At 48.9% G+C, this 22,230-nt stretch overlaps 1 protein-coding gene across 22 annotated transcripts in view; it reads left to right on the forward strand.

The window, feature by feature from the left end:
• Positions 1 to 22,230, forward strand: part of LOC119402024 (CUGBP Elav-like family member 2) — a 597,777-nt gene that overhangs the window by 506,223 nt on the left and 69,324 nt on the right. For all 22 annotated transcript variants that reach the window (XM_037669081.2, XM_037669082.1, XM_037669080.2 and 19 more), the window contains one exon: positions 14,949 to 15,089. In XM_037669081.2, the coding sequence (XP_037525009.1) occupies positions 14,949 to 15,089 (141 nt within the window). The remainder of the gene's footprint in view (positions 1 to 14,948; positions 15,090 to 22,230) is intronic.

Consider the following 22,230-nt stretch of genomic DNA (forward strand, 5'->3'; position numbering starts at 1 on the left):
TAATTTTTTCGCTGTTGTGGCAGCAGGAGCTTTAAGATACGCGAAAGAAAATGTCGTCTTGCTCCGCCCCGCGAACGCGCCCAAAGTTTGGGCGTGGAAACGAACTGACCGGAACTACGCCATAGTCCGTATAGTTTTGGCGGAGTCGCGCAGCACTGTTGTATCTCCAACCGTGGCCTCCGTGACTAGTTCCGGCTGCGCGCGTTGGTGGAACTGATCGCGAAGGCCATGCTTTAAAGGGACACTAAAGAGCAAAACGATTTTTCTCGCATTAGTAAAGTAGTCTTCCACGATAAAAAAAACACCACGCTTGCTGCGAGACGACGCTTAATAAGCGAGAAAACGCGCACAAAGAAAATACAGGTGGCGACGCCACCTTGGAATTCCCGCACCATTTGCCGTGACGTCACATATTTTTGACGGCGCCTGCTTGGGCCTACGTAGTTCGTAATCGCTTAAATCGAAGTACATTGTCCTATGAGGGGGCCAGAGACTTGACATAACGAGTTTTGTGGAAATTTAGTCGTGCCAGTGGCGCCAAAATACGTTAAATGCTCTTTGAAACCTTTTACGTCACGAATTACAAAGTTCGGCGCGAAATTTAAAAATAAAACTTTGAACTTGGTTTTCTCCTCCAATAATAAACCTATGGTGGTGAAATAAACTACACAAGAGTTCTCCGAGCACACTTTATCTATCTCACCCAATTCATTGTTTCTCTTTAGTGTCCCTTTAACAGAGTTGATGGCGCCGATGACGCGGCACATCGAAGATGACGTCACCACCTTCGCTCAGCAGCTCAAGAAACCCTGCGGCTGCAGTTGCAGGGTTTCTTGCCAAGAAATGCTGTTTGTGTTCACTTCTGTGAACTGTTGCATTGGTTTTCGAATTCATCAGGTATCAAATTATGATTACACATTCCAAAGTCTTCTTTTTTTAAGTGCTTCAGCTTCCCTTTAAGAGAGAATGTAGGCCACGCCCACAAAACCGCGGCGCGCCTGTCCTTCACTTGTGTATGAGAGTCGTGCTAGCTGGTTTCCGCTCGAGCCGTAAGCACTTTTTCTTGGCTAATGTAAATACTAAGCATATTAACATCGCGTTTTGCTTAGCAGCGATGTCAGAATCCCTCGCGAAATTTACCAGGACGTACAAGTTTCCGGCCTGAAACTAGCGACACTAGCGTGTGTCTGTATGCGAAAGTAACTACCCGAAATACTCGAGAAGTGTTTGACGTCACGGAATTGAGTAAGCGTTATTGGATGATGCATTTATGCAAATGCTCTGTGGAAGGGCAGCAAAACACGAACGTGACCGAAAGCCGGTACCCCATTGATTGGCATATTGCGCTTCTCTCACACGTAATAGGAACGTTAGGCCGGTTTCGTGCATTGATGTGGCAATGGAGGGCACATACATCACCATTAGGCTGCAGTCAACGCGCTTTACACGCCGACACTCGACTCAAACCGCATACGGCGAAGCGTCCCTGCGTACATTTGTATACGCGCCGCCGACCGCCTATCCACACAAACGCGACGACGGTGCTGCCACCTATAGCCCGATCTCGCGGCGAATAGTGTAGAATACTGTTAGCGCCGAGGAATGGGCTCGAAGCACCGTTGAGTCTGCGGTGATGTTTTTAGCTTGCTAGTGCGAAGCCGCACACGACCTTTAGCATTGCGTTTTGTTAACATGGCTTCGCATCGCTACGTCGTTTTATAAAAGATGGCGGTGCAGACGCACGTCTAAACGGCTTGCGCTTCGGTGGCGTCTTGCAGCCGCGAATGAATCGCTCGCAGGCGTGAGTCGAAAACGTCGCAGCTCGGCAGAGACGTCATCTACCATCTTTTAACCCCTCTCCCCCTGCCATTCTTCTATTAATCTCTCTCTCTCTCTCTACATTGCTGTTTGGCTCAGCGCCACCTTGAGGAAATTGTTTCACTACGTGCGCTACGTGCAAGATCGTCCCGGCGACATTTCTTGAAATCGTCGCTTTTCGAAGTGTTTTATTAACTCTTGCGAGTGGCTTGAGCTGTTCGCGCGACGATTTTCTTCCTTTTCTAGTCTTGACCTTTTGGGATACGTCGCCGGAACTGTGTGTCAACCCACGTATGTCGCCTGTTTCGAGAGCACTTTCTCTTCGTGTGCTTATCATTGGTTCTCTCTCGCTCTCTCTCTATTGTACGTCCTCACACTTTTGAATTTCCCAAGGGAAAGGGGGTGAGGAGTGAAAAGTGTGCTCCTACTCTACCGCCGTTTTACGAATTTCCATTCGTGCTGGTTGCCCCTTCAGCTGGGTTATGTCTACCTACTATGTGTCGCAGTTTAGAGGTAGGTTTACGTATCCAGGAAGAAATAACAGAGGATTTTATCTTGTCCGGTAAGGGTTTTATGGAAAACAGGGTTACCGGACGACGGCACCGACATCTTGTGACTCGTCATGCAACCACAATTCCTGGCACATTTGTTTGTTTTCACCTACTGCCCTTGAGGAATACAAGTTTTCAAAGGCAACTCATTGGCTATTATGTCGAGGCCGAGATTTTACACCAACAGGGAAGTAGAATGCACTAGGTTTCTGCTGTAACAATTCTTTGCTTGCCTGGTTCATCTCGGCCCCGCCAGATGGCACTACCTATCCGGCCTCTCACGTTTACTGTCAGGTCAGTAATAACTAAGCGGGGGGGGGGGGGTATTTGTAATAGTTTTCTCGTGATTCTTAAAATGAACAAAAATTGTAGTCCACTCGCTTGCAGCACGAAGACACTGACGACATGTCGATTTTATTTGTAATTGTTTTATATAAGTTTGTCGACGACGATTATTTTCTCTTCTTATTGAACGTTTCTCCAACTTTAGCGCTTCAGCAGGACTGATTTGTCAGGTCTGGTGTTGCACCGCGACATCTGAAATCAGCGCGAGGATGGCTTCGTCGGATAGTTGGTATTGCATCTTAGAAACGTTAAAGCGCACACAGACGGGGACAAAGTGAAGAAGAAACAGCGCTATGTCTTCTTTCACCTTCGCTTTGTCCCCTGTCTGTGCGCTGTAACCTTTCTAAGATTACAAAGCAAATTACAACAGCTAGCAACTCCCAACAAGCGAAACTTACGTTGCGCCTAGAGTTCAGATGAACATGAACAAGTTCCCTAAAGCTGGTCTTGGATTTCTTTCTTTCTTTCTTTCTTTCTTTCTTTCTTTCTTTCTTTCTTTCTTTCTTTCTTTCTTTCTTTCTTTCTTTCTTTCTTTCTTTCTTTCTTTCTTTTCGTTGGTTGGTCGTTTACCGCTGACCTCTTCGCATTCGTCTCGGTCAGCCGGCATACCGCGTGCGGGAAGGCTAGCGTTGCGTTCCAAATATCGACTTTTCGTGATGGATGTGCGGTTTTATTGGTAGGCGCGCCGCCACAACCCACTCGCTGTACGCACCGCACAAAAAACACAGGAGAAATACAGAGAGAGAAAAAAAAACCTGTCCCCTGTGGCTTTATTATGAATACACGAAAACAAGCAAATGAAAGCAATAGACAAGCTTGCATGCCGCATACATGAGACGACCCTTCAGTACTCCTTGGCGTATATATATATATATATAGTTCAAGCCTACGAGATCGCTACCTACAGCCCAGCCAGTAGAGTAGTACGCACTGCCTACCGATTGGTGGCGCTGCTGTCCCAGCGCGTGGTCGCATACGGTATACGTTTCCTGGGCCGCTTGATTTATATGCTGGCCGGCCGAGGGCGCGCGGGTGATTTACGAGCATGTGCCGTGCGGTGGTTGTTGTGCATCGGGAAGTAGTCGTCGAGTCCCAGCGTGCTACTGTATGCAGGAAGGAACAAGACACGTGTGTTTTCTCACCGCGTGTGTACTGCCGCAAGCGCGGAAATAACTTGGCGTTATCTCATTCCATGATTGTTTGGCTGTTTGTTTGCTTTGTAGCGTGGCTATTCGTTATTTATACACGTCGGCGTGTACTTGTTCTGCGCTGCCGAGAGCGTGTTCTTCGTTGTACGCCGGCGCGAGACTCGCAAATTGATATTGTGGACAGTGATCGGGGCGCGGATCGTATTTGCAATTTGCCGAACGGCAGTATCAAACGGTTGTTTGTTTTTTCGCCCGCAAACTTCTCTGTGTTTGCGGACTTCCGCAGGCTTAAGCGAAGGCGAGTGGTCGCGTCGGTGTCGGCGCCTGGTGGCGCGGAGCTCAACCAGACAAACATCAAAACGTTTTCGTAAAATTTCGGCAGTGGCGGCGTAATCGCGAACAAGTTGTCTTCAGGTGTTTTTCTTTTAAGCCAGGCTTTTATATAACTCACAAATTTCGGTGTCGTACGCGAAAAAAACCAGGCGCCGGCATGCGTACAGAAATGTGTGCGCCGTTTCCCAATAATTGATGCGCTTACGATCGTGGGCTTCTCGGCGATGAGACGTTTTTGATGCGTCAATCTGACCTTTTATGGAGATGACTTTCATTTCACGTTGCCGCAGTTCATTGTTGCCTGGATAGGAACCCGTGACCGTCGTTGCTGCCCGTAGCAACTGGAGTGTTGCGCTGCTAAGCACTTGGATGAAGGTCCAAATCCCGGCATGGATGAAAGAACAAATCACGAGGGAGCATTGCGCAATGCGAAAGAAAGCGGGTCGGGCACAATCGTCGCTTCGCGCACTCTCCCGATAGGGCAAAGGCTCCTCTTTATGTATATATATATATAACACGACCCAAGGCAACATTGGGCTAATACTTGACATCAATATCCTACCAGTATGGGAGTTATGTTGATCCAAGCTATATACTCCTCGGAGGGTAGTGTATTGCTCTCCGAAAAAAAAAAAAGCCTCGCGCGTTCTTGCCTCGGGCCATACTCGTTTTCTCGCAAGAGAATACAAAGACGTGCACGTGGACTCAACGCTAGCGCTGGTCAAAGTACACGTGCGGACGAGCTGGTTACAATAGTGCACCAAGAGCCGCGCGAACGATGTCGTCTATGCGTATGCGCGCATACATACTCTCTGCACCGGAAATGTTCGAGAGGCAATCCTCGCATGAGCTTCCGATATGTGCGGCCGCCTTATATGTAAAAGGAATCTTCCATCCCAGTCCCTGGGATTCTCGCCTGTCGGCTTAGATGGTCCCCAACATTTTTCTTTTTTTCCCCGAATCCCTAACCTCCCTTCCTTGTCCTCGAGTGATTTCGGTTTTTGTTTTTGTTTTTCTGCGGATTCAACTCGCGATACGTCGAGCGTGCGTCCGGTTTTATTCTCAAAATGCAAACACAATTACATGCCTCCCACTCTGGACAAAAGAAAAGAAAACAAAATGTTGTAAAAATATAAGACGCGAGGACAACTCAAAGATGATGCAGCCTCGATTTTTCTCCGCGACAAGGGCTCGGTTCTTATGGGCTGCATAAGCTCGCCGCGTATGGAACGAGACCTCCTTCAAGCTGCGAACACGCGCTGGAAAACTCTTCGCGCTATCTGATCTCGGGATCAAGTATGACCTCGCTCCCTTCCTTGTATCTCCTCTACTTTAACTTTTATCTTCTTTTCAGACTTTCTCTTTGTTCCCTATACTTGTTTCCACTAGAAACCCAAAGGGGCAACCTCTGTTATGTTGTAGGGTTCGCATTTGGGCTGGTTTCTTCATGATCACGGATAGGAAAACAGCTAAAATGACAGGACTCAGAAGGCGCCGTGATCTGAGTCCTCTCTTCATGCTGTCTTTTTATCGCTGTTTTTCTACTCATACTCTGTGTGTATTTTATTTTATTTATTTTTTTTTGTCAGCCTTCTATGCACTGGTCACTCCCTTTCTTCGAGTGCAATCTCGCGGGGCGACTGTGTGGCCCGTGCTATAAGCCGAAAGCCGGTAGCCAATCGGAAGCGAGTCTTTCAGTGCAGCGTTTGCACAGTGTTCGCCGCGCGAGGCGCGCCGCTTCGTGATTCCGCAGCTGCCCGTAGCGCCTCCGTTGCTCGTGTGCCCGTGTTTGCCGAAGGACGCCGGCTGAACCTCAGTTGGCGCGTGTATTTGAATATAGTGTGCACATTGTGTCGTCCTCGCCTTTCTGGACGCCGTGCTTTCGCCTTCGCTCGATGTCTTTCTTGATTGCAGCCGGAAATGCGCGTGCGCGATTTCACTCGACGCACTCCGCGCTTGCAGATGCGCGCGCATGGTCGTGCCTGAGCTGCGACAGCACGGGGATAGACGGTCGGGGCTGTAGAATTCGGTCTTACCCCAGCCACCGAATTCGGTCGCGCATTGAATGCATTTCAAAATTGCAACCTGAATGCGACAATGCTCGCGCACGGATGTTTGGGCTCGAGTCGAAGGAACTCGGGTTTAGTGATAATCGGGAGCCGCCGACTAACCGCGGCGAGTCCTTTTGATTCTTCTCTGCTTTGACTCTTTGACTTGCCACGTGTATGACTCCCTTTAAAGATGCACGTTAACTCCCTTTGGGGAGACGTGCGCCAATTGATACATACATCATCTGAAAAGAAAAATATTTCTTTCGCCTTTCTAGTCGTCTTTGACGAATGCACGAGGGTCTCTTGTGGGTTTTTCTCCTTCGTGGTTGCAAGTATAAAAGAAATTCGGAGAGAATTACAGCAATGCGCAGTCGCGCTTCCCCGTTTACATCTGCACTATGTATATGCCGCCGCATCCCTCTCTCGCGTCTTCGGGCGCGGTTGCGTCAGACGGGTAGCAACATTCACCCCCTCGCCTGGAGTATATCGCCGCGCCGTCTCCGCTGCCAGCGGCGTCGACGACAAGCGACGCTAACGGCACCGCGGGGGTCGTCTCTGCTCCATCGACAGCGGCCGTATTTTGCTCCGCCTTATTGGGAATCAATCCTCATCAGGTTCTCTGCTGCGTCGGCGCTGCTGTCCCGAGCGACTCTCCAATCTTCTCGCGCGCTCTCTCCCCAACTGCCTCCCTCTTTCCTTTATGGCCGATCCCAATCTATATCGCTTTCTCCATACAGTTTTTCTTTTTTCTTCTTTTTGAGATAGTGCACGTTTCTCGCGGAATTTGTGTCTGCTGGTTTTCACCCTCGGAGAGTTTCCCGCCGAAATTGCTAGGGGAAACATCGGCGCTGCGATCGTTTGGCTGCTGCGGGAAGTATGGGTACACTACGTGGATTTGTTTAATCTTGGGCTTGCGGATTCGAGTGCTCTCCTAGTTGTTCCCCTTTTCATCATTTTTGTTACGTAACTTGAGGTAAAGACGTGAAAAACAAAAGTTGACACGCGTTATCTACATTTATTTTGTTACAAGTCTTATTTCTCGCATCAAACGCGCACACGAAGTGGTTTTTGTGTACAGTGCTGGTTTGTAACGACACAAACTTGAGCAAGTTGGTAGGAATTCATTATGAAAGAAGGTAAGCGGGCCACGCAGCACCCCCCCCCCCCCCGGACACCCGTGGGCCTTTCGCGTGACTAAAGACAGCCGGCGCGTTTCCTGTCCGCTCCAGCCGCGATCGTCGGCTGCACTCGCGCGCTTTCAATCGCACATAGAATGTGCCACGCGCGGGATGGTGTTATCGCCCTTGGAATTTATACAGAACCTCACGGCGACGCCGACGGCGACAGTAAAAGTAGGTGTCAGAACTTTTCCAACATGTTATAATTTGTTGAGAGCCATTTAATCGAAAAGCTGTGGTAAACTGCTTTAAAGTGCCTGAGTTCCCTTCAAAAATGCGCCGGGAATGCCCTTGTAATTGCTATCGCAACAACAACAACAAAAATGAAACAGCGGTAGTAAGGGTGGGCGAGGCAGTCTACAGCGTTCTTGCGAACTAAGAAAGGTAAAAACATTGAATTCTTGGTGGGGACCGAGTTCCCGCTTCGATCGCGAAACCGGACGCAGTCATCTTCGTGGTTTCTTATTTATAAACGACCCGACAAGATTAATCATCGATTCCTGGAAAGGGGGCACACACCCACGCTTTCCTACTTATAGGCGTTATATTAAGCCGCTCATTCTTTCTTTTTTAAGTATTTTCTTCTGTTAAAGGTACGTGCAGCTTCATTTTACCGACCTCCGGGGGCCCGCGTGTTCGGCGGATCGCACGCGTTTTCAAATCGGCCCAGTCTCGGGGATATTTCAGCTACGTTCGAATTGATTTGTCTTTCGAATGGCGTATTGCGTCGCCGCTTTTTCTTATGCGATCCTTTTTTCTTGACACTTGTGCTTCCACAGACTCCGTTTTCTTTCTTTCTTTCTTTCTTTCTTTCTTTCTTTCTTTCTTTCTTTCTTTCTTTCTTTCTTTCTTTCTTTCTTTCTTTCTTTCTTTCTTTCTTTCTTTCTTTCTTTCTTTCTTTCTTTCGTTCTTTCTCTCTTTCTTTCGTTCTTTCTTTCTTTCGTTCTTTCTTTCTTTCTTTCTTTCTTTCTTTCTTCAAGCCTCGTATAGTCTTGTTTCTCGGAATCGTGCCCAGGACTCAGCAGTAAATATATGACGCTTCTTGCTGCTCCCGTCTTGTAACATCGACACTTCGCAAAAATGTGAACGCGACTCCTAACGCGTTCGTCTCGGAACACTTTTAGTTTCTGTGTAGTTGCCATGACGACATATCGAGCCGGAGCTAAGGCAGATTGTGTTGAGACATCACCGTGAAGAGCGTGGATATTATTTATTCAGTAATTTGGTCGTTATATATTTTGCACGCTCGGCGCTGTACGAAGCAGCATTTGCGTGTATGTGACATGTGGCTCGTCGCGCCGAAATTGTACAAGAGTATGAGCGATTTAGTCTAACTTTTTTTTTTGTCTGCGTTAGGAGGGGACGCACCTATTGGTAGATTAGGCGTGGTGTTCGCAGTTTGGAGACATTGTCGCAAAGAGCGCTGGATTTTTTTTTTTTGTTGTTCTTCGCACTCGATTGTGCTTCACGGGAGCCGTGTTTGCGTGAATGCCAAATCGGCGGCTTTTCGCACACGACCTCTAGCGCGTTGCATAGTGCAGCTGACAGATGCGTATCAGCTGATTTATTGCTCATTTCCTTCCTTCCTTCCTTCCCTCCCATCTTTCTATTCCCCTTTCCCAGTTCCCTTGCGTAGGGCAGCTACCCGGACACTTTTCTGGTCAACCTCCCTGCCTTCAGCCTTTTTTTGTTGTTGTTGTTGTTGTTTTCTTCCTTGCCTGCGTGGTAAGCGACGGTGCTACATAATGAAGGCGAATCACGTCAGCGCTCCCGGGGAAGATAGATCGAGACGATGAGGAACTCATCCCAAAGATAGTGCGACAGAGGCACTGCTAAAGATAGTGAGGTCAGGTTAGGAAAGACTCTGGTTTCTGCTACAAAGAAGGCACATTGTTGCGGCGTCCTTGGGTTGCCTTGGGAGGAAGGCGAAGGAGCGTGAAAGAAATAATATAACAGAAAGGAGAGGCCGCTTTCACAAGATGAGTGCCTTCGCCACCCTTTCCTCTTTATCACGAACCACTATACAGACAACTGTCCACGCTACCGAACGTCATGTCGGGATACCTAACCTCACCCCTAAGACTAAAAACCGATTCAAGAGTGCCACTCGCTGCTCGTGCCACTTAAAACGAGTAGCCTACACCTTCAAAGTGCAGTCATTGACCTTTCTCGTGCTTTTTGTTTTGTTTTGTTTCTTGTTCCGCAAGTTACTGCAGGTTACTTTCGTCACGTGTCACACCGTGGTCCCACTTCATTACAGCTCCTTTTTTTCTATTTTCTCTCTCTTCTCAAGTTAAATCCGTCACGATGTCTCCTATTCTTTCGAGAGATGTATCTTTTGTAATCCTGTGGTCGTCATGTCATTTTTATTGTTATGTTTTACCTCCACAACTTCATTTTCTTTTCCTCCGTGTGGTGTGGAGTGGCCTTTCCCGTCAGCTCTCTCTGTTTCTACCTCCTCAATCCCGTTTTTCCCTCTCTCTCTCCCCCAATCGGGAAAGAGGTAGCGAGGTCAATTCCTCCCTTTTTTCCCTGCTTTTTTCGTGCCCGCGATCCCTCGCAAATCGTGGTGATGAGTCTCCGAGGCGCACTTAGCGAAACGCGCGCTCTCCAAGGAGCCGGCGGGCGGTGACGCCCTGCTCTTCCCCCTTTTCTTCCATATAACTCCCTCTTCCTTTCCCACTCTTCCCTCCCTAACCGCCCGCGCGTAGCTGCCGGAGGGCAGCCTTTGATTGGCCTTTGTTTCGGCCTCGCCGCTTAATCGGAACTGCCGCCCATACACGTCTGCGTCTCTCTTTTCGTCATGTTTATCCCTATTTTCTTTCCCTGACTTCCCTAACTTTTGTTTTTGCCTTGTAATTCTTTTCTTCGCCTGTTCTTCCTGTCTATTTCTCTTCGCTCCCTCTTCGCTTAACACCGTCCCTCTTCGCTGCGGCTCATTGTTTAGTACTTCACCGTTGGCCGGTGTTCCTCTAACGGGCTGACTTTTTTTTTCTGTTCTTTTAATATTCTTGCTCACAGCTTTTGCTTGTTCGTTACTGGCCTTTTGCGCGTTCACACGCTTGTGGAGATTGTCTTCGCTGCGCGAGCTTTCCATGTTCGACCCTTGCCCGTCCGTCAAATTGAATGGAACACCCTGACATGTAAACATTTCTTGACGGCCTACCTGACGTATAATTTCTGAAAGTGCAAGAAAAAAACTTATAAAGGTTTAGTTTGTGGATCTCGCAGTGTTTACCGTATTCCCTGACACGTTCGCTTCCAGTATGTTAATTCGGGTATGTAGTGCACAGGCGTCGTGCATACTCATGGAATAAAAAAATGCATCTCAGTTCTTATCAGTGTTTATTTCCAGTGTACAGAATGTACCGCTTAATTTATGATCGCTTCCGAAATGATGATCAAATATGTCGCTGGAACTTTTTAGTTTTCTTTTATTCTTTTATTTTCCCAGCAAACACAGCCATGTGATTGCTGTTTGCCGCGTCGACGGCGCGACAGCACCATTGTGGCCATATCCCAACGCGGTGTCTTCCCCATTTCCGTTTTTTTCTCGGTTTTTACTTGTTCCTCCGCGCTGCGGCCGATTCCCGCAAATCGCTCGCTTCAGCCCGGCTTCCCATTTTCGGGATACTTTCCGCGACTGCCGCCCCGAGCTTCGTGGGGATTAGGGAACCCCGCGCGCGCACCCGTTCCGATTGGGAAAATTTCCCAAGGGAGGCGTCGGGGGATTCGGGAAACGAGGGAAGAAGTTGCCGGTAAAGATGTCCGGGCAGTGGCTATACTCTTGTACTCCTCGCTCAGCTCTTCGGGAAGGGCCCGAGGTAGAGGGGGATACGCCGCGAGGGCGTTCCTTTTTCCCGTGTTGCTTCCCGGGAATGGGGAAGCAACACGGGAAGCGGTTGTCGTTTAATTTTCCCCGACTCCCGAATTGCGTGGGGCGAAATCGTCGATGTATTTGAGCGTAACGGTCCAGCCCGCATTGGCGATGACAGCCCGCTTTGTCGTGACCTTTTTGCCGACGAGCGTCGGGCTTGGGCTTTAGTTTCTGCGATGCTGCAGTCGTTGCTGCACTTGCGCTTGTCGTCGGCGATATCGTATGGATAAACAGCCACGTTGTCACGTCCACAAGGCGCTGTTGTAACACCTCGGAGCTGCCTGGTGACACTAGTCCAAACCTACAGTGGCCCATTGTTGACACTGGTCCACTCATAGACGTGGTGCACGGGGTTCCCCATTAGCGGGGGGAGGGGGGATGCATCGCAGCGCCACCCCCTCCCCTTTCCCCGTTGGTCGAGTCCAAAAGACAGCATGCAGCATAATGGATGAAAAAATGAAAGCGAAGCGATGACGTTCATCTCGTAAAGGCCTGACCACACGTACGCTTTGCAGCATGTCAGCGCGTGACCTTCTGACGCGGCGCCGCGCCCTCTCCCTATAGGGAGAGAGGGCGCGAAGCTGCGCGCCCTCTCTCTCCATAGCGAGAGGGCGCGGCGACGCGTCATAAAGCCATGCGCTGACAGGCTGCAAAGCGTACGTGTGGTCAGGCCTTAATGGTCTGCTTTTTGGTCCTTGGCTTTCCGGGAGGGAGTAGAGTTGAGAAGTAAACAGTTATGGGAATGCAGCATCAGGGTCCTTCGGCCGCCATTATCATCACGAACCTGCGCGGCCGTAACCCATGCTCATTAAACAATTACGCGAAAGGTCCGAATGAGTAAAAGTAGGCGACAGTCTTTGCGCCCCCTTTTAGGTGATTCGTCCGGCAACCCGGTATTCCGAGAACCCCTTTGCGTATACCGGACGCCGGAGGAGCTAAAGCCTCTATTACTTAACGTTGTCTCTACCTTTAGTTTTCGTTATAGTTCTGTATAAAACTCAGCACTAAGCTAGCGCCCGTCCTCTCGTCTGTGTCCCAAGTCCGCGTCTCTCCTCACTTGGACGCTGGCGACGCACGATGGTGAAAGAGATGCAGAAGCACGCTCTTTGTGATGTCATGCGCTGCTTCAGTACATTTATTTGCCACAAGGAGGAGGAGGAATACGTATGCCGAGGAATTCTCAGCGTCTTCTGTGCTAATATACACTGCGATAAGTATTAGGCCGAGAGGGGTTAACGACTTCTCGCACCTCTCGCTTGACTTGTTAGCGCGCAGCATTTGAGCGGCGGCCCGTTACTTCCGTCTCACCAGTTCCGTGCATTGCGGCGAAAGGCTGTATGCGGGTCTTCTCGGCCAACCGGAAGGAAGGAAGTATACCCCCTGATCGCCCTTTACGTTCCGCCTCGACTGATTGAAAGAGATGTTGCAGAATTAGTAGCGCGTGATGACGAGCTATCCATCTACCTTTTAAGTACAATGTCTCTTCTAGGTATCTTCCACATTCACCTTGTAGTCGAGTATTCTCCGGAGAGGCCCCGCCCAAATTACCTAAGCGCGGCAGCCGATCGCCTCTGTGACTAAAGAAATAGTCCCGCTCATGCACACGGACAAAGTTCTCCGAAAGCGCGGTCACCTGCCGGCCGGCTCATGACGTCAGTCAGAGCTGCGCCCATTGGTGCAGGCACTTGTGCGCGTCCGCCTTTGAGAAGGAAATGCCGCAGACTTCTACAGTTGTATCCGACTATGGTATGTCTAATTTCCTAGTGATATAAACAGCAAGAAAATGAAAACGGCCCAAACAGAGAAAAGCAAAGGAAGTACAGGTTACGTACTTCCGGGGTTGCGTTCTCTTGGTTTCTTTTTCCGCTCTCTTAACTCGCTTCCTATTTCCACTGCCGGTATCTCGATCTCAAATACGACGCGGGAACATCAAAGAGACTTAAACTGTCCTCAGAAGTTTCTGCGGAAGTTTTTGTCACTTCGTGTGTTTTCCTCCCGTTGCCGTGTATGTGCATCGCAAGGAACGGCGAGAATACAAATGAATGTACTTATTATTCCACATCATGTTTGTGGGCCCTCTTTTTTGCCCAAACATTTGTTCGGTGCGCTCGTTTCCTTGATACACACCACCAAGTAAAACCAACATACTATTGCATCATTGAAGGCATAGACGACGTCATTTTTTAGCTGTGGTGTAATAATTACGACATACATTGAAATCAATTAAAGTGAACGCAAAATACACCCCTTCCGCGCGCCGATGGGCCCCGAACCCAGAACCTTCGAATTACGCGTCTGATGCTCTACATGATCCAATGGTCACTGCGGTTATGAACCAACAGACCCCCCCCCCCCCCCCATTTCTGTTCGGGCACCTGTTATAGCCCTGGCTTCGCTGCACGTATTTGACGTGACGAGTGCGGGGGCTTGCTGAGGGACCTTCCTTATAAACGTTGCACGTGCGACGTCGTCGTAGCGAGCCCTAATCTCTCCGTTCGCAAATTGGCCGTGAACGCGGATCCCGCGTTCGACGGGAACCGTCGTAAACGCGGCGTTATTCCTGCTTCGCCGAGCACCGCATTGAGCGGGTTATCCCGTCGAGGCCTGGGTATATAACGGCAACGGCCGGTGGTGATCTTGCGAGCAAATCGTCCGAAAAAGTTGAAAGGACGGGGGTGAGGAGGGGCTTGGGTGGTGGGGGAGTACAAAGGTATGTCCGGTGAATGATAAGGCAACTGCCGAAAGTGTTCATATGCCTACTAAGCACCAACGTAATTCGCTCGATCGTCGAAAGGCCTGAGCGTTCGACGATATATATATAGCCATTCCAATCGAAAAAAAAAAAAAAATTCAGAGCCCTTCTACTGTACGGCTGTAATCCAGCGAAGCTATGACTGGTGGTTGTGGTATAGCGAATATTGCATATAGTGAACTTGTACAGACAGGATCGTCTCACGGAACTTGAGCCAAGACTTTGAAAAGGAAGGGCGCACCGGAAGCGAATCTAACCGAACGCAGACTGTTCGCCCTGACCTATACTTACTCAGGTTATTTCTTTATCTTCCCCTTAACTAATTAATTATGTTTAACCAGCTAACTTTTCAATTATTGGCTAAAGACATGCCGTATGAACGCAGAGTCGTAAAGCACATCCGGAAACCACCGATTGAATTGTTTCACGTTCGCGTAGTCCTTTTTTCCGCATTGCAAAGAAAGCCCGCGAAATATGAAAAAAAAAAAAAAATGTCGCGAGACTGAGCGCTTGCGCACTGCGCTCGTGCTGTTCTCACGCGTGCGATACAGAACGCGTGGGTGTATCTGTTAAGTGGAAGGGGGGGGGGGGGTAGGTTGGCTAGTAACTTTTCGCGGGGGGGGGGGGGGTGTAGGAGTGTCTGGATGCTTTTGGGAGTGTGTATAAATCGAACTTGTATATCCTAACAAGCGCAAAGCAACAATCACACGAGAAAGAGACACATAAACAGGACGGTAAACATGATCTATATGAATCCCTGAGTGCATCGACGGGTGTTGGACTGGTATCGGCCACTAATCAGCGGCAGCCGGCTGCACGTGCTCATGCTTATTGCACGTTTAATGTGCGCCAGAGTGCAGTTGTAACTTTGGCGTCCTCGATGTCTCTGGCGCAGGGCTGCAACAACCCGATGGTGGTGAAGTTTGCCGACACGCAGAAGGAGAAGGAGCAGAAGCGTCAGCAGCAGGTCATGACCAACCTGTGGACCATGGCCAACTTCGTCAACCTCGGAACCGTCACGCCCCAGTACCTCGCCGTGAGTGTGCCCTCTCTTTCTATACTCCTTCTATGCACTAAAAGTGAACCTTGTGCCTCATCTAGGACGTCTCTTCGAAAGGTGGCGCCATCACTGTACGCTCGCGTAGCGTGTCGCCGACGATACGTATTCTATTCACCTGTGAAATTCCGCAGGCCCTTTCTTCTTTTTAGGCGGCCCAAGCACGATCGATTACAATTGAAGCCAATATCCCCTTCAGTCACGGTGTACACAATTGTGTACGCGAACTTCGGAGGCGCGTCACACGCCGCGTGTTTCTTCAAATGGGCTGAAAATTTATGTGCACATTCGTGCAGGCTTTCTGAGGGGACAACTAGCGGTCATTTAACTTCAATGTGCTGCGTGTTGCTGTAGAGGATAACTTTGCTGGAGACACTACCATGTTAGACGATCGTTCGACGTGCCGCTTTCCAGGACCAATGTGAAGAGTATTTTTTTTCTGAGTTCGAAACGAATACAATCAAAAAACAAACTGTGCATGCATTTCGGGCCTAATAGTTGATTCTTTTTATGCAAGTTTTGAAGCTGACTGATTCCAGAATAATTAGATAATTAGTTACCCGCTAATTAACATTAATTACTCAAACTCACAAAAAACAACACATTCCTTCATTTTCTTTCTTGCAATGTTATACTGAGGGCCTTAGAATTATGCCATGCCAATTTGACGTATTTGCAGACAATGCATCATAATTCGTGACTGAAGGGGATATTTTGCTGAAAAAATTACACGCTGTGAGTATTAGATTACACCTTCGTAATAGCACGAAAATACACTCCAGGAATGTTTTAATAAATATGCGCCCTTATGAGACAATAGAGAGATCGAGATTGTTCGGTATTTCGGTATCCGTACAGGCATGTTGCTCAGTGTTCTGATACCGCACGCTGGTAGTGAAATCTTGTAAAGCTTCGCGTAACCGCAGTTCTGCGCACTCTTTACTGTGTGAGTGTACGTCCGTGATATAAACGAATGTTCTCGCCCGAAATTTACACAACAGCAACGTAGCATGCGTACTCTCGGTTGCTACAGGTGCGTTCGTCTTGTAGGGCCTTGCGCCACCGCTCCTCAGGAATATGACCCGGTGATGTTCAAACGCTAAGAAGGTTACGGATGAACGAAAGTCCTATGTTCTTTCACACTTCACATGGGTGGTGGGCGGCTGACGTGTTTGTAGGTGCCACGGTGGTAGATACAATTCCTTTGTGAATTTCGGGAAGCGTCTGCTCCGGTTGACCGGTTGCGCTGCTCCGCGGCCGGCTTTGGTGCCCCCATCCCTGTGTAGTGAGTGGAACGCGCGTCGCATCGTACATGCCTGCGGGGCAATGTCTTCGACCATGGAATTGTCCCTCGCCTCGCTCGCCCTCGGAGCCTGTCGTTGCTCATTGATTTCCTCGCTTTAAGTTTCATCCATGTCTTTTTTTTTTCTTTTTTTCTAATTCGCGATTAACGTTCTGCCGATGTTGTTCCCTCGTCACCTTTCATCGGGAAAAACACTGCGGGCTGGTTTCGGTGCTTCGGTATTGTTTTGCTACCCTTCTTTCATTGTCTTTTTCTCCTTTGTGGCTCATTATCTCGTTCTTTTTCCTTCTTTATAAAGAAGTTCGAACACGTTCATTGTTGTTGAGCTCTTTTCGGGCGTTAGCCAATGTTGCGTTCCCTTTATCCGACGACAGCGCCCTCTAGGCACATTGCGCCACCTCGGCACTACGTCACCGTAACCATTCAGCTCCTACGGAAGTGATATTTATGCGGATTTACTTGGTCTTGGTACTTGTGACTTTGACTGTTCCTGTGGCGTTACTACAGAGTTTTTGTTTGTGCACAAACGTAGTGTTCTCGGGTTAACGGGTAACCGGAGACGCGAAAGTAGTTGTGCTTGTGATTGCGACTGTTCTTTTGCCGTATCGGAGTTTTTTTGTTTGTCCGCAAGTGTCCTAGCTTTCGCGAGTTGCCGGTGGCGAAAACGCGAGCATACCTATGACTTTGACTGCCTTTGTGTAGTTGTTGCACTTTTCTCCCCTCATAAGTTAGCGTTTCCGGTTTACGGGCGGTTCACCGGTGGCGCGAACCAGAGTCAAACTTTGCCGTACTCAATGAGACTTCAACAGACCTTTTTACTACGGCGTCACTTTATACAGCGTATGGGTCACTGATCTGTTAAACTTACAGCCTGATTTCGTAACCATTGCAAATGGAATATTGTGCCTTGAGAAAAATTACATGAAATAAAACTAAAAAGAAACTAATGGTCAGTAACATTCATGAAAAGTGTAGGCTGTAATTGTGACTGTCGAGAATTCTACAAAAAAATGTCTACGAGAATGGCGAAATTGAAGATATCGAGCAGCAAGTTTACGGCCTCATAACTCTCCAGCGAGAAGAACCGAGTCAATTTCTCAAAATGAAAGTGACTATACTCTTTCTTATTTTATTACGTAAGTCGCGGTTATAGGCCTCCAGTTAATCCAAGCTCCTTCACTGTCCAACGAAGATTTTCCCTTTACGTATCAGACCTCACGATCTTTTTCTTCTTAGCGCTCGGAAGAAGTCGACCTTTTTTCGAAAACGGTCATTTATGATATCGACCTCATACGACGCCGATAACGCATCAACTTATGAAACGAACGAACAAAACCAGTTTCTTCGCATCCCTTGCGTGCGCACTGGAATTGAAACATCAGTGCGCGCTCGCGTGGGGGGAGGGGGGGGGGGGCTGCCGCAGTGCGCATTCCATCACGCGTTCGCTGCGCCCTCAGGTCACGCGAACCCTTGATTCTTGTATGGTTTGCTTCTTCCCTCATTTATTCTCATGTACGTCTTTCTCTTACACCTTGCTCGTATACCGTTTAGCGGCTGCGGCGGTGTGTACGGCTGGGCGTGAACTCGTCGATTCGATTCCCTGCCCCGGTGTCTGCATTTCGGTGACGAGCCAAGTATAAGAAGCATTTGTATACTTAATACATTTATTTTCAAGTATCCCCTGGGGGCCAAACCTGGTCCGTATCCATTCACTGCTTTGTGTCTGGGAAACTACTGTTCGTTTTTAGGATATCAAACGCCACGATACATTTTTATTCCGATAGTAAGTTCTAGGGACACTCCGGAAGCGAAATTAGCCGTCGCCGTGATGTTCTGTACAAGGATCTAGTGGGTCTGTTGTGCGTGCTCCCTGCGCACGGTGCGTTATTCGGGATGGAGGGAACGCGTGCAAGGGAGCGTGCCATACAGGAGATGGGATTGAGTCAAGTGCGCCGTTGCGCACTCGCCTCAAGCAAATTGAGCGTTCTTCTCCGGTTCCGGCAGCAGCTGCGTACTTTGACCGGGCGGGCGCGGTCGCCCTATTTTGACAGCGATCATCGGATCGCCCACGCCTTTGCGCGTCCTTTTTTCACACCGTTCAGTTTCTGTTGGTGCAACGGACAGCACGAAGTTCGCTTCTCTCGCTGCAACGGCCGCGTTTACTTTCGCTTTGTTGAGTTATTCCTGGTCGAATGCTAAAGGGACTTTGCTTCTAGTCTTACTGCATATAAAAATGAAATTTCTTGTCGCATTCATTGCTTCTTCACTTAGGCGAAACTGTGACTTTGTATATTTATGCGCAGAAACAAGGAAAGGAAAGTTTGCTTTTAAGCGTGGAGGTTCCGTTTTCGTTTATCGTTAAAGGGACACTAAAGGCAAATAACAATTTATGTCAAAGTGAAAGCCCAATGTATGACAACTTCTAAAACGGCAATATTATCAACAGCAGTGCCCTACTTACCGAGAAATTAAGCTAAATGTATCACATGATGAGCGCCACGAGTGGGACATTTTCGAAGTGATCCCGATGACGTAGGAAAGTCGGCCTACAATAAATCACTAGTAATCAAACTAGCAGCAGTAAAAAAAGAACATTCCGAGCATCAAAAGACGTAATAAAATGCTGTTTGTTCGTTTCCGCTTGATTCATGGAAAACAAAACCTCCGTGGCGTTGCCATGGGGAACGGCGCGCGTGGTTAAAAGGTTCCGTTTTCGCCGAACTGTGCCTCGACCGTCTCAATGGTAGTTTCGGGATCGCGTACTGCCGTGCGTGTTTTGCGCGCTCGTGAAAGTCGCTCTGACAGAAAGTTCGACAAAATGCCGCATGCGTGTGATATTGCCGGATGCCCGAATGGTGCACAACGCCAGTGCTGCAGCAAAGAAACCGGTGTGTCTTTTCACTGGGTGCCGCGGAATGAACCCTTACGCTCGAAGTGGCTTAGTGTCATGCCATTGCGCCAGTGTGCTAAACAGTCAAAACCTCTGCGTGTGTGCTCGCTGCACTTTCGTACTGAGGATTACGAGACCAACCGCAACTTGGTGACGGCTTTGAATGTGCCCATCCGAGCAAGTCTCTGCCGCAGCGCCGTTGTTGCTACTGTGGGTCCCGCTACTTCCGCTCGGCTGCCACTAGTGTCGGCGGCCGCGCAGTAAAAGCGGGCAACGTTGGGCACGGCAGCAGTGACGTAGGAGAGTCGTATTTTCAGGCGGGAGATTTGAAGCGCGCTAACGCAATGCGGACCACTAAAAACGTGATTTTATTTCAAAATAAGCACTTCCTTGGCAAAAAAGCAGCACTACGAGGTTTCTGGACCGCTATTTCAACAATCAACGTCGACTTAATATTTGCCTTTAGTGTCCCTTTAACTTCAGCACAACACTGTACTTGACAGCATCTCTTCAATATTAAAATCGTAGCTGGAACATAAGAAAAGATCGCGAACTCACGACGATTTCTGTCCTTACATTCCGTAAACTTTTCCTGAATGTCTTCTCCTCCTCCTCCTTCGGGTGCATTCGCCCATTTCATTTTTTCTTGACATCCACTTGTGCTTGCCTGGGTATGGCGGTGTTACAAGAGAACCAAGTGACAGCTCTGTCAGAGTGAAAGAAAGGCGTCACGCTTCACTCGCACTTGCGTACGCCTTGATTGCCTTTGCGTCGTCCTTTTCCACTACCCCAACCCTCGTCGCCACTTTTATTCATTTTAGCAATTCCTCGCCTCTATAGTTTCGTTTTCGATTTTGTTTCTGAGCGTTATATTTTTCTTTGTCGCCTCTCTTCACGCCGTTATACAGCGGTTCGTCTTCACCTCCTCTCCCACCTCTGTGCGCCCTTTCTTTGCTTCCAGTCGTAAATGTCGTGTGCACTCGTTACATAGGGGGCAGTGGGGGAAGGGGGTGCGTTATTCGATGGCGCTAAACTTCGTCTGCGACACGAGTGGTGACTGCGGTGGCCGCAGGGGGCCGCGACGCTCGCACCGGCAATTGGCCGCACTTTTTTGGGGAAAACGAGTTTTGGGGGACGCCTCCGGCAGGTGTCGTCCCGAAGCGACGACGTTAGGCTGTTAAATTGCGTTGTAATGAGTTCCCCGGAAGCGACGCAAGGGGAAAGACCCTGATAGAACGAAGTATCGAGCTTCTCGGGTGGCCCTGTGGACCGCTATAAGCGGCTGCAGCGTCCTCAGCGTAAGAAGTGGAAAGGAAAGAAAGAAAACACCGGGCGCTGCCGGTGATGAAGGCATTGTGGGAGAAATTGCGTTCGAAGAGCGGCTGCCCCGAGAGATTGGCGTGTGCTCGTCCCTTCTTCGTTCCATTGCAGCGTGACGCGATAAAATTTCGAGAGTTCTTTTGAGATGGAAGAAGTTACTGCTGGGAAATTTCGCGTATCTCCCACAAAAAGAAAAAAAAAAGTTTCCTTTCTGGATGACCCGATTTGGACGTTTAGCGCTGTGTTTTTGTGCGCGTTCCATTCCGGCTGAAGTAATGCCTTCATTTCACATGTATATACGAGAGCATATATCTGTGAACACCCCCCCCCTCCCCCTCTTTCTCTCCGCGGTTTGACCCACGTGGTACGATGACCTGCCTGCTATTTATTATCATGCTACCTGCACTGGTTAGCTATTGTTAGTCAAGTGAGAGCTCACACGACGGAGTTTAGTGCGTTTGCTCTTCCAAAACACCGTGAATCTAATAGCCCGGTTATCAAACTCTCTGCATGACTAGTGTCTGCTTGTGGCAGGCTAATGTAGTCCCAACTATGCATAGTGTTGTTCAGAGGACTGTAAGTGTCGGCTGCCTCCGGTTATAACAGCAACATTGACTTCACCCAATCACAGTCCAATCATTGAGTGGTTGTCGCATTGACATAAACCGGAAAATGATGGACGTAATTATTCAAAGATCGGAAGATAGCAAAGTGGGTAAGGGAATAAACAGAAGTAGGCGATGTTCTAGTTCATATTAAGCGAAAGAAGTGGACCTATGCCGGTCGCGTAATGCGTGGGACAGACACTGCTGTTCATTTATAGCAACGGAATGCATTCCAAGGGATGGGAAACGCAGCCCGAGGACGGCAGCGAGTTTAGATGAAGTCACGAAATTTAAAAAAAAGTTCGCAGGGATAAAACATAATCAATTGCTCGCACAATATAAGGTGAACTGGATGTCATTGCGAGAGCCGTTCGTGCTGGGAACATGATGTAGGCTGACGATGATGATAATACATTGACGGCAAATAGTGTTTGCTCAGCCAGACTTTTCGCCCTTGTAAGACAAAGTACTGCTGCGCTGCATTCTTTTTCCCCTCCTCCAATGTTGACACCCGACAGTGATTTCACGGAATGGGCGGCAGGGGAACGTGTTCGGAGGGGCGAATGGGGACAGGTATTCCGTGAACGTAAGCTCTCGCCAGGGAACACGAAGCTTTTCACCGTTATAACCAGAAATGCATCCCACCCTGAAGCCAGGATAAGACGTAATGCCACTCGGGAACGCACTGAGTTAAAGCACCTTTGTAGTCCTAGGTTGTAGTAGGGATATGTTTATGCAAACCAACTCCCAGGAGACTTATGATGATGACGTTAAATAAGGCCGCCATTCCTTTCTCTGTTTCCCATTGTCAACGTGCCCCGGACAAGCGAACGCCTGCCGCGTGGTTCCCAGTCGTCGTTTCCGATTTCTGACACGCCTTTTATTTTTCTTCCCCAAACCTCCTGGCGCGCTCCTCAACGTCACGGCGTCCTGGCTCCTTTCCTCGTGATCCCCAAAAAGCGCTCGCTAGATGTGCGCGTCGTTTTCCCGCCTTTTTCCTTC

Source organism: Rhipicephalus sanguineus, chromosome 8, assembly GCF_013339695.2.
Source record: "Rhipicephalus sanguineus isolate Rsan-2018 chromosome 8, BIME_Rsan_1.4, whole genome shotgun sequence".
Taxonomy (NCBI): Eukaryota; Metazoa; Arthropoda; class Arachnida; order Ixodida; family Ixodidae; genus Rhipicephalus; species Rhipicephalus sanguineus.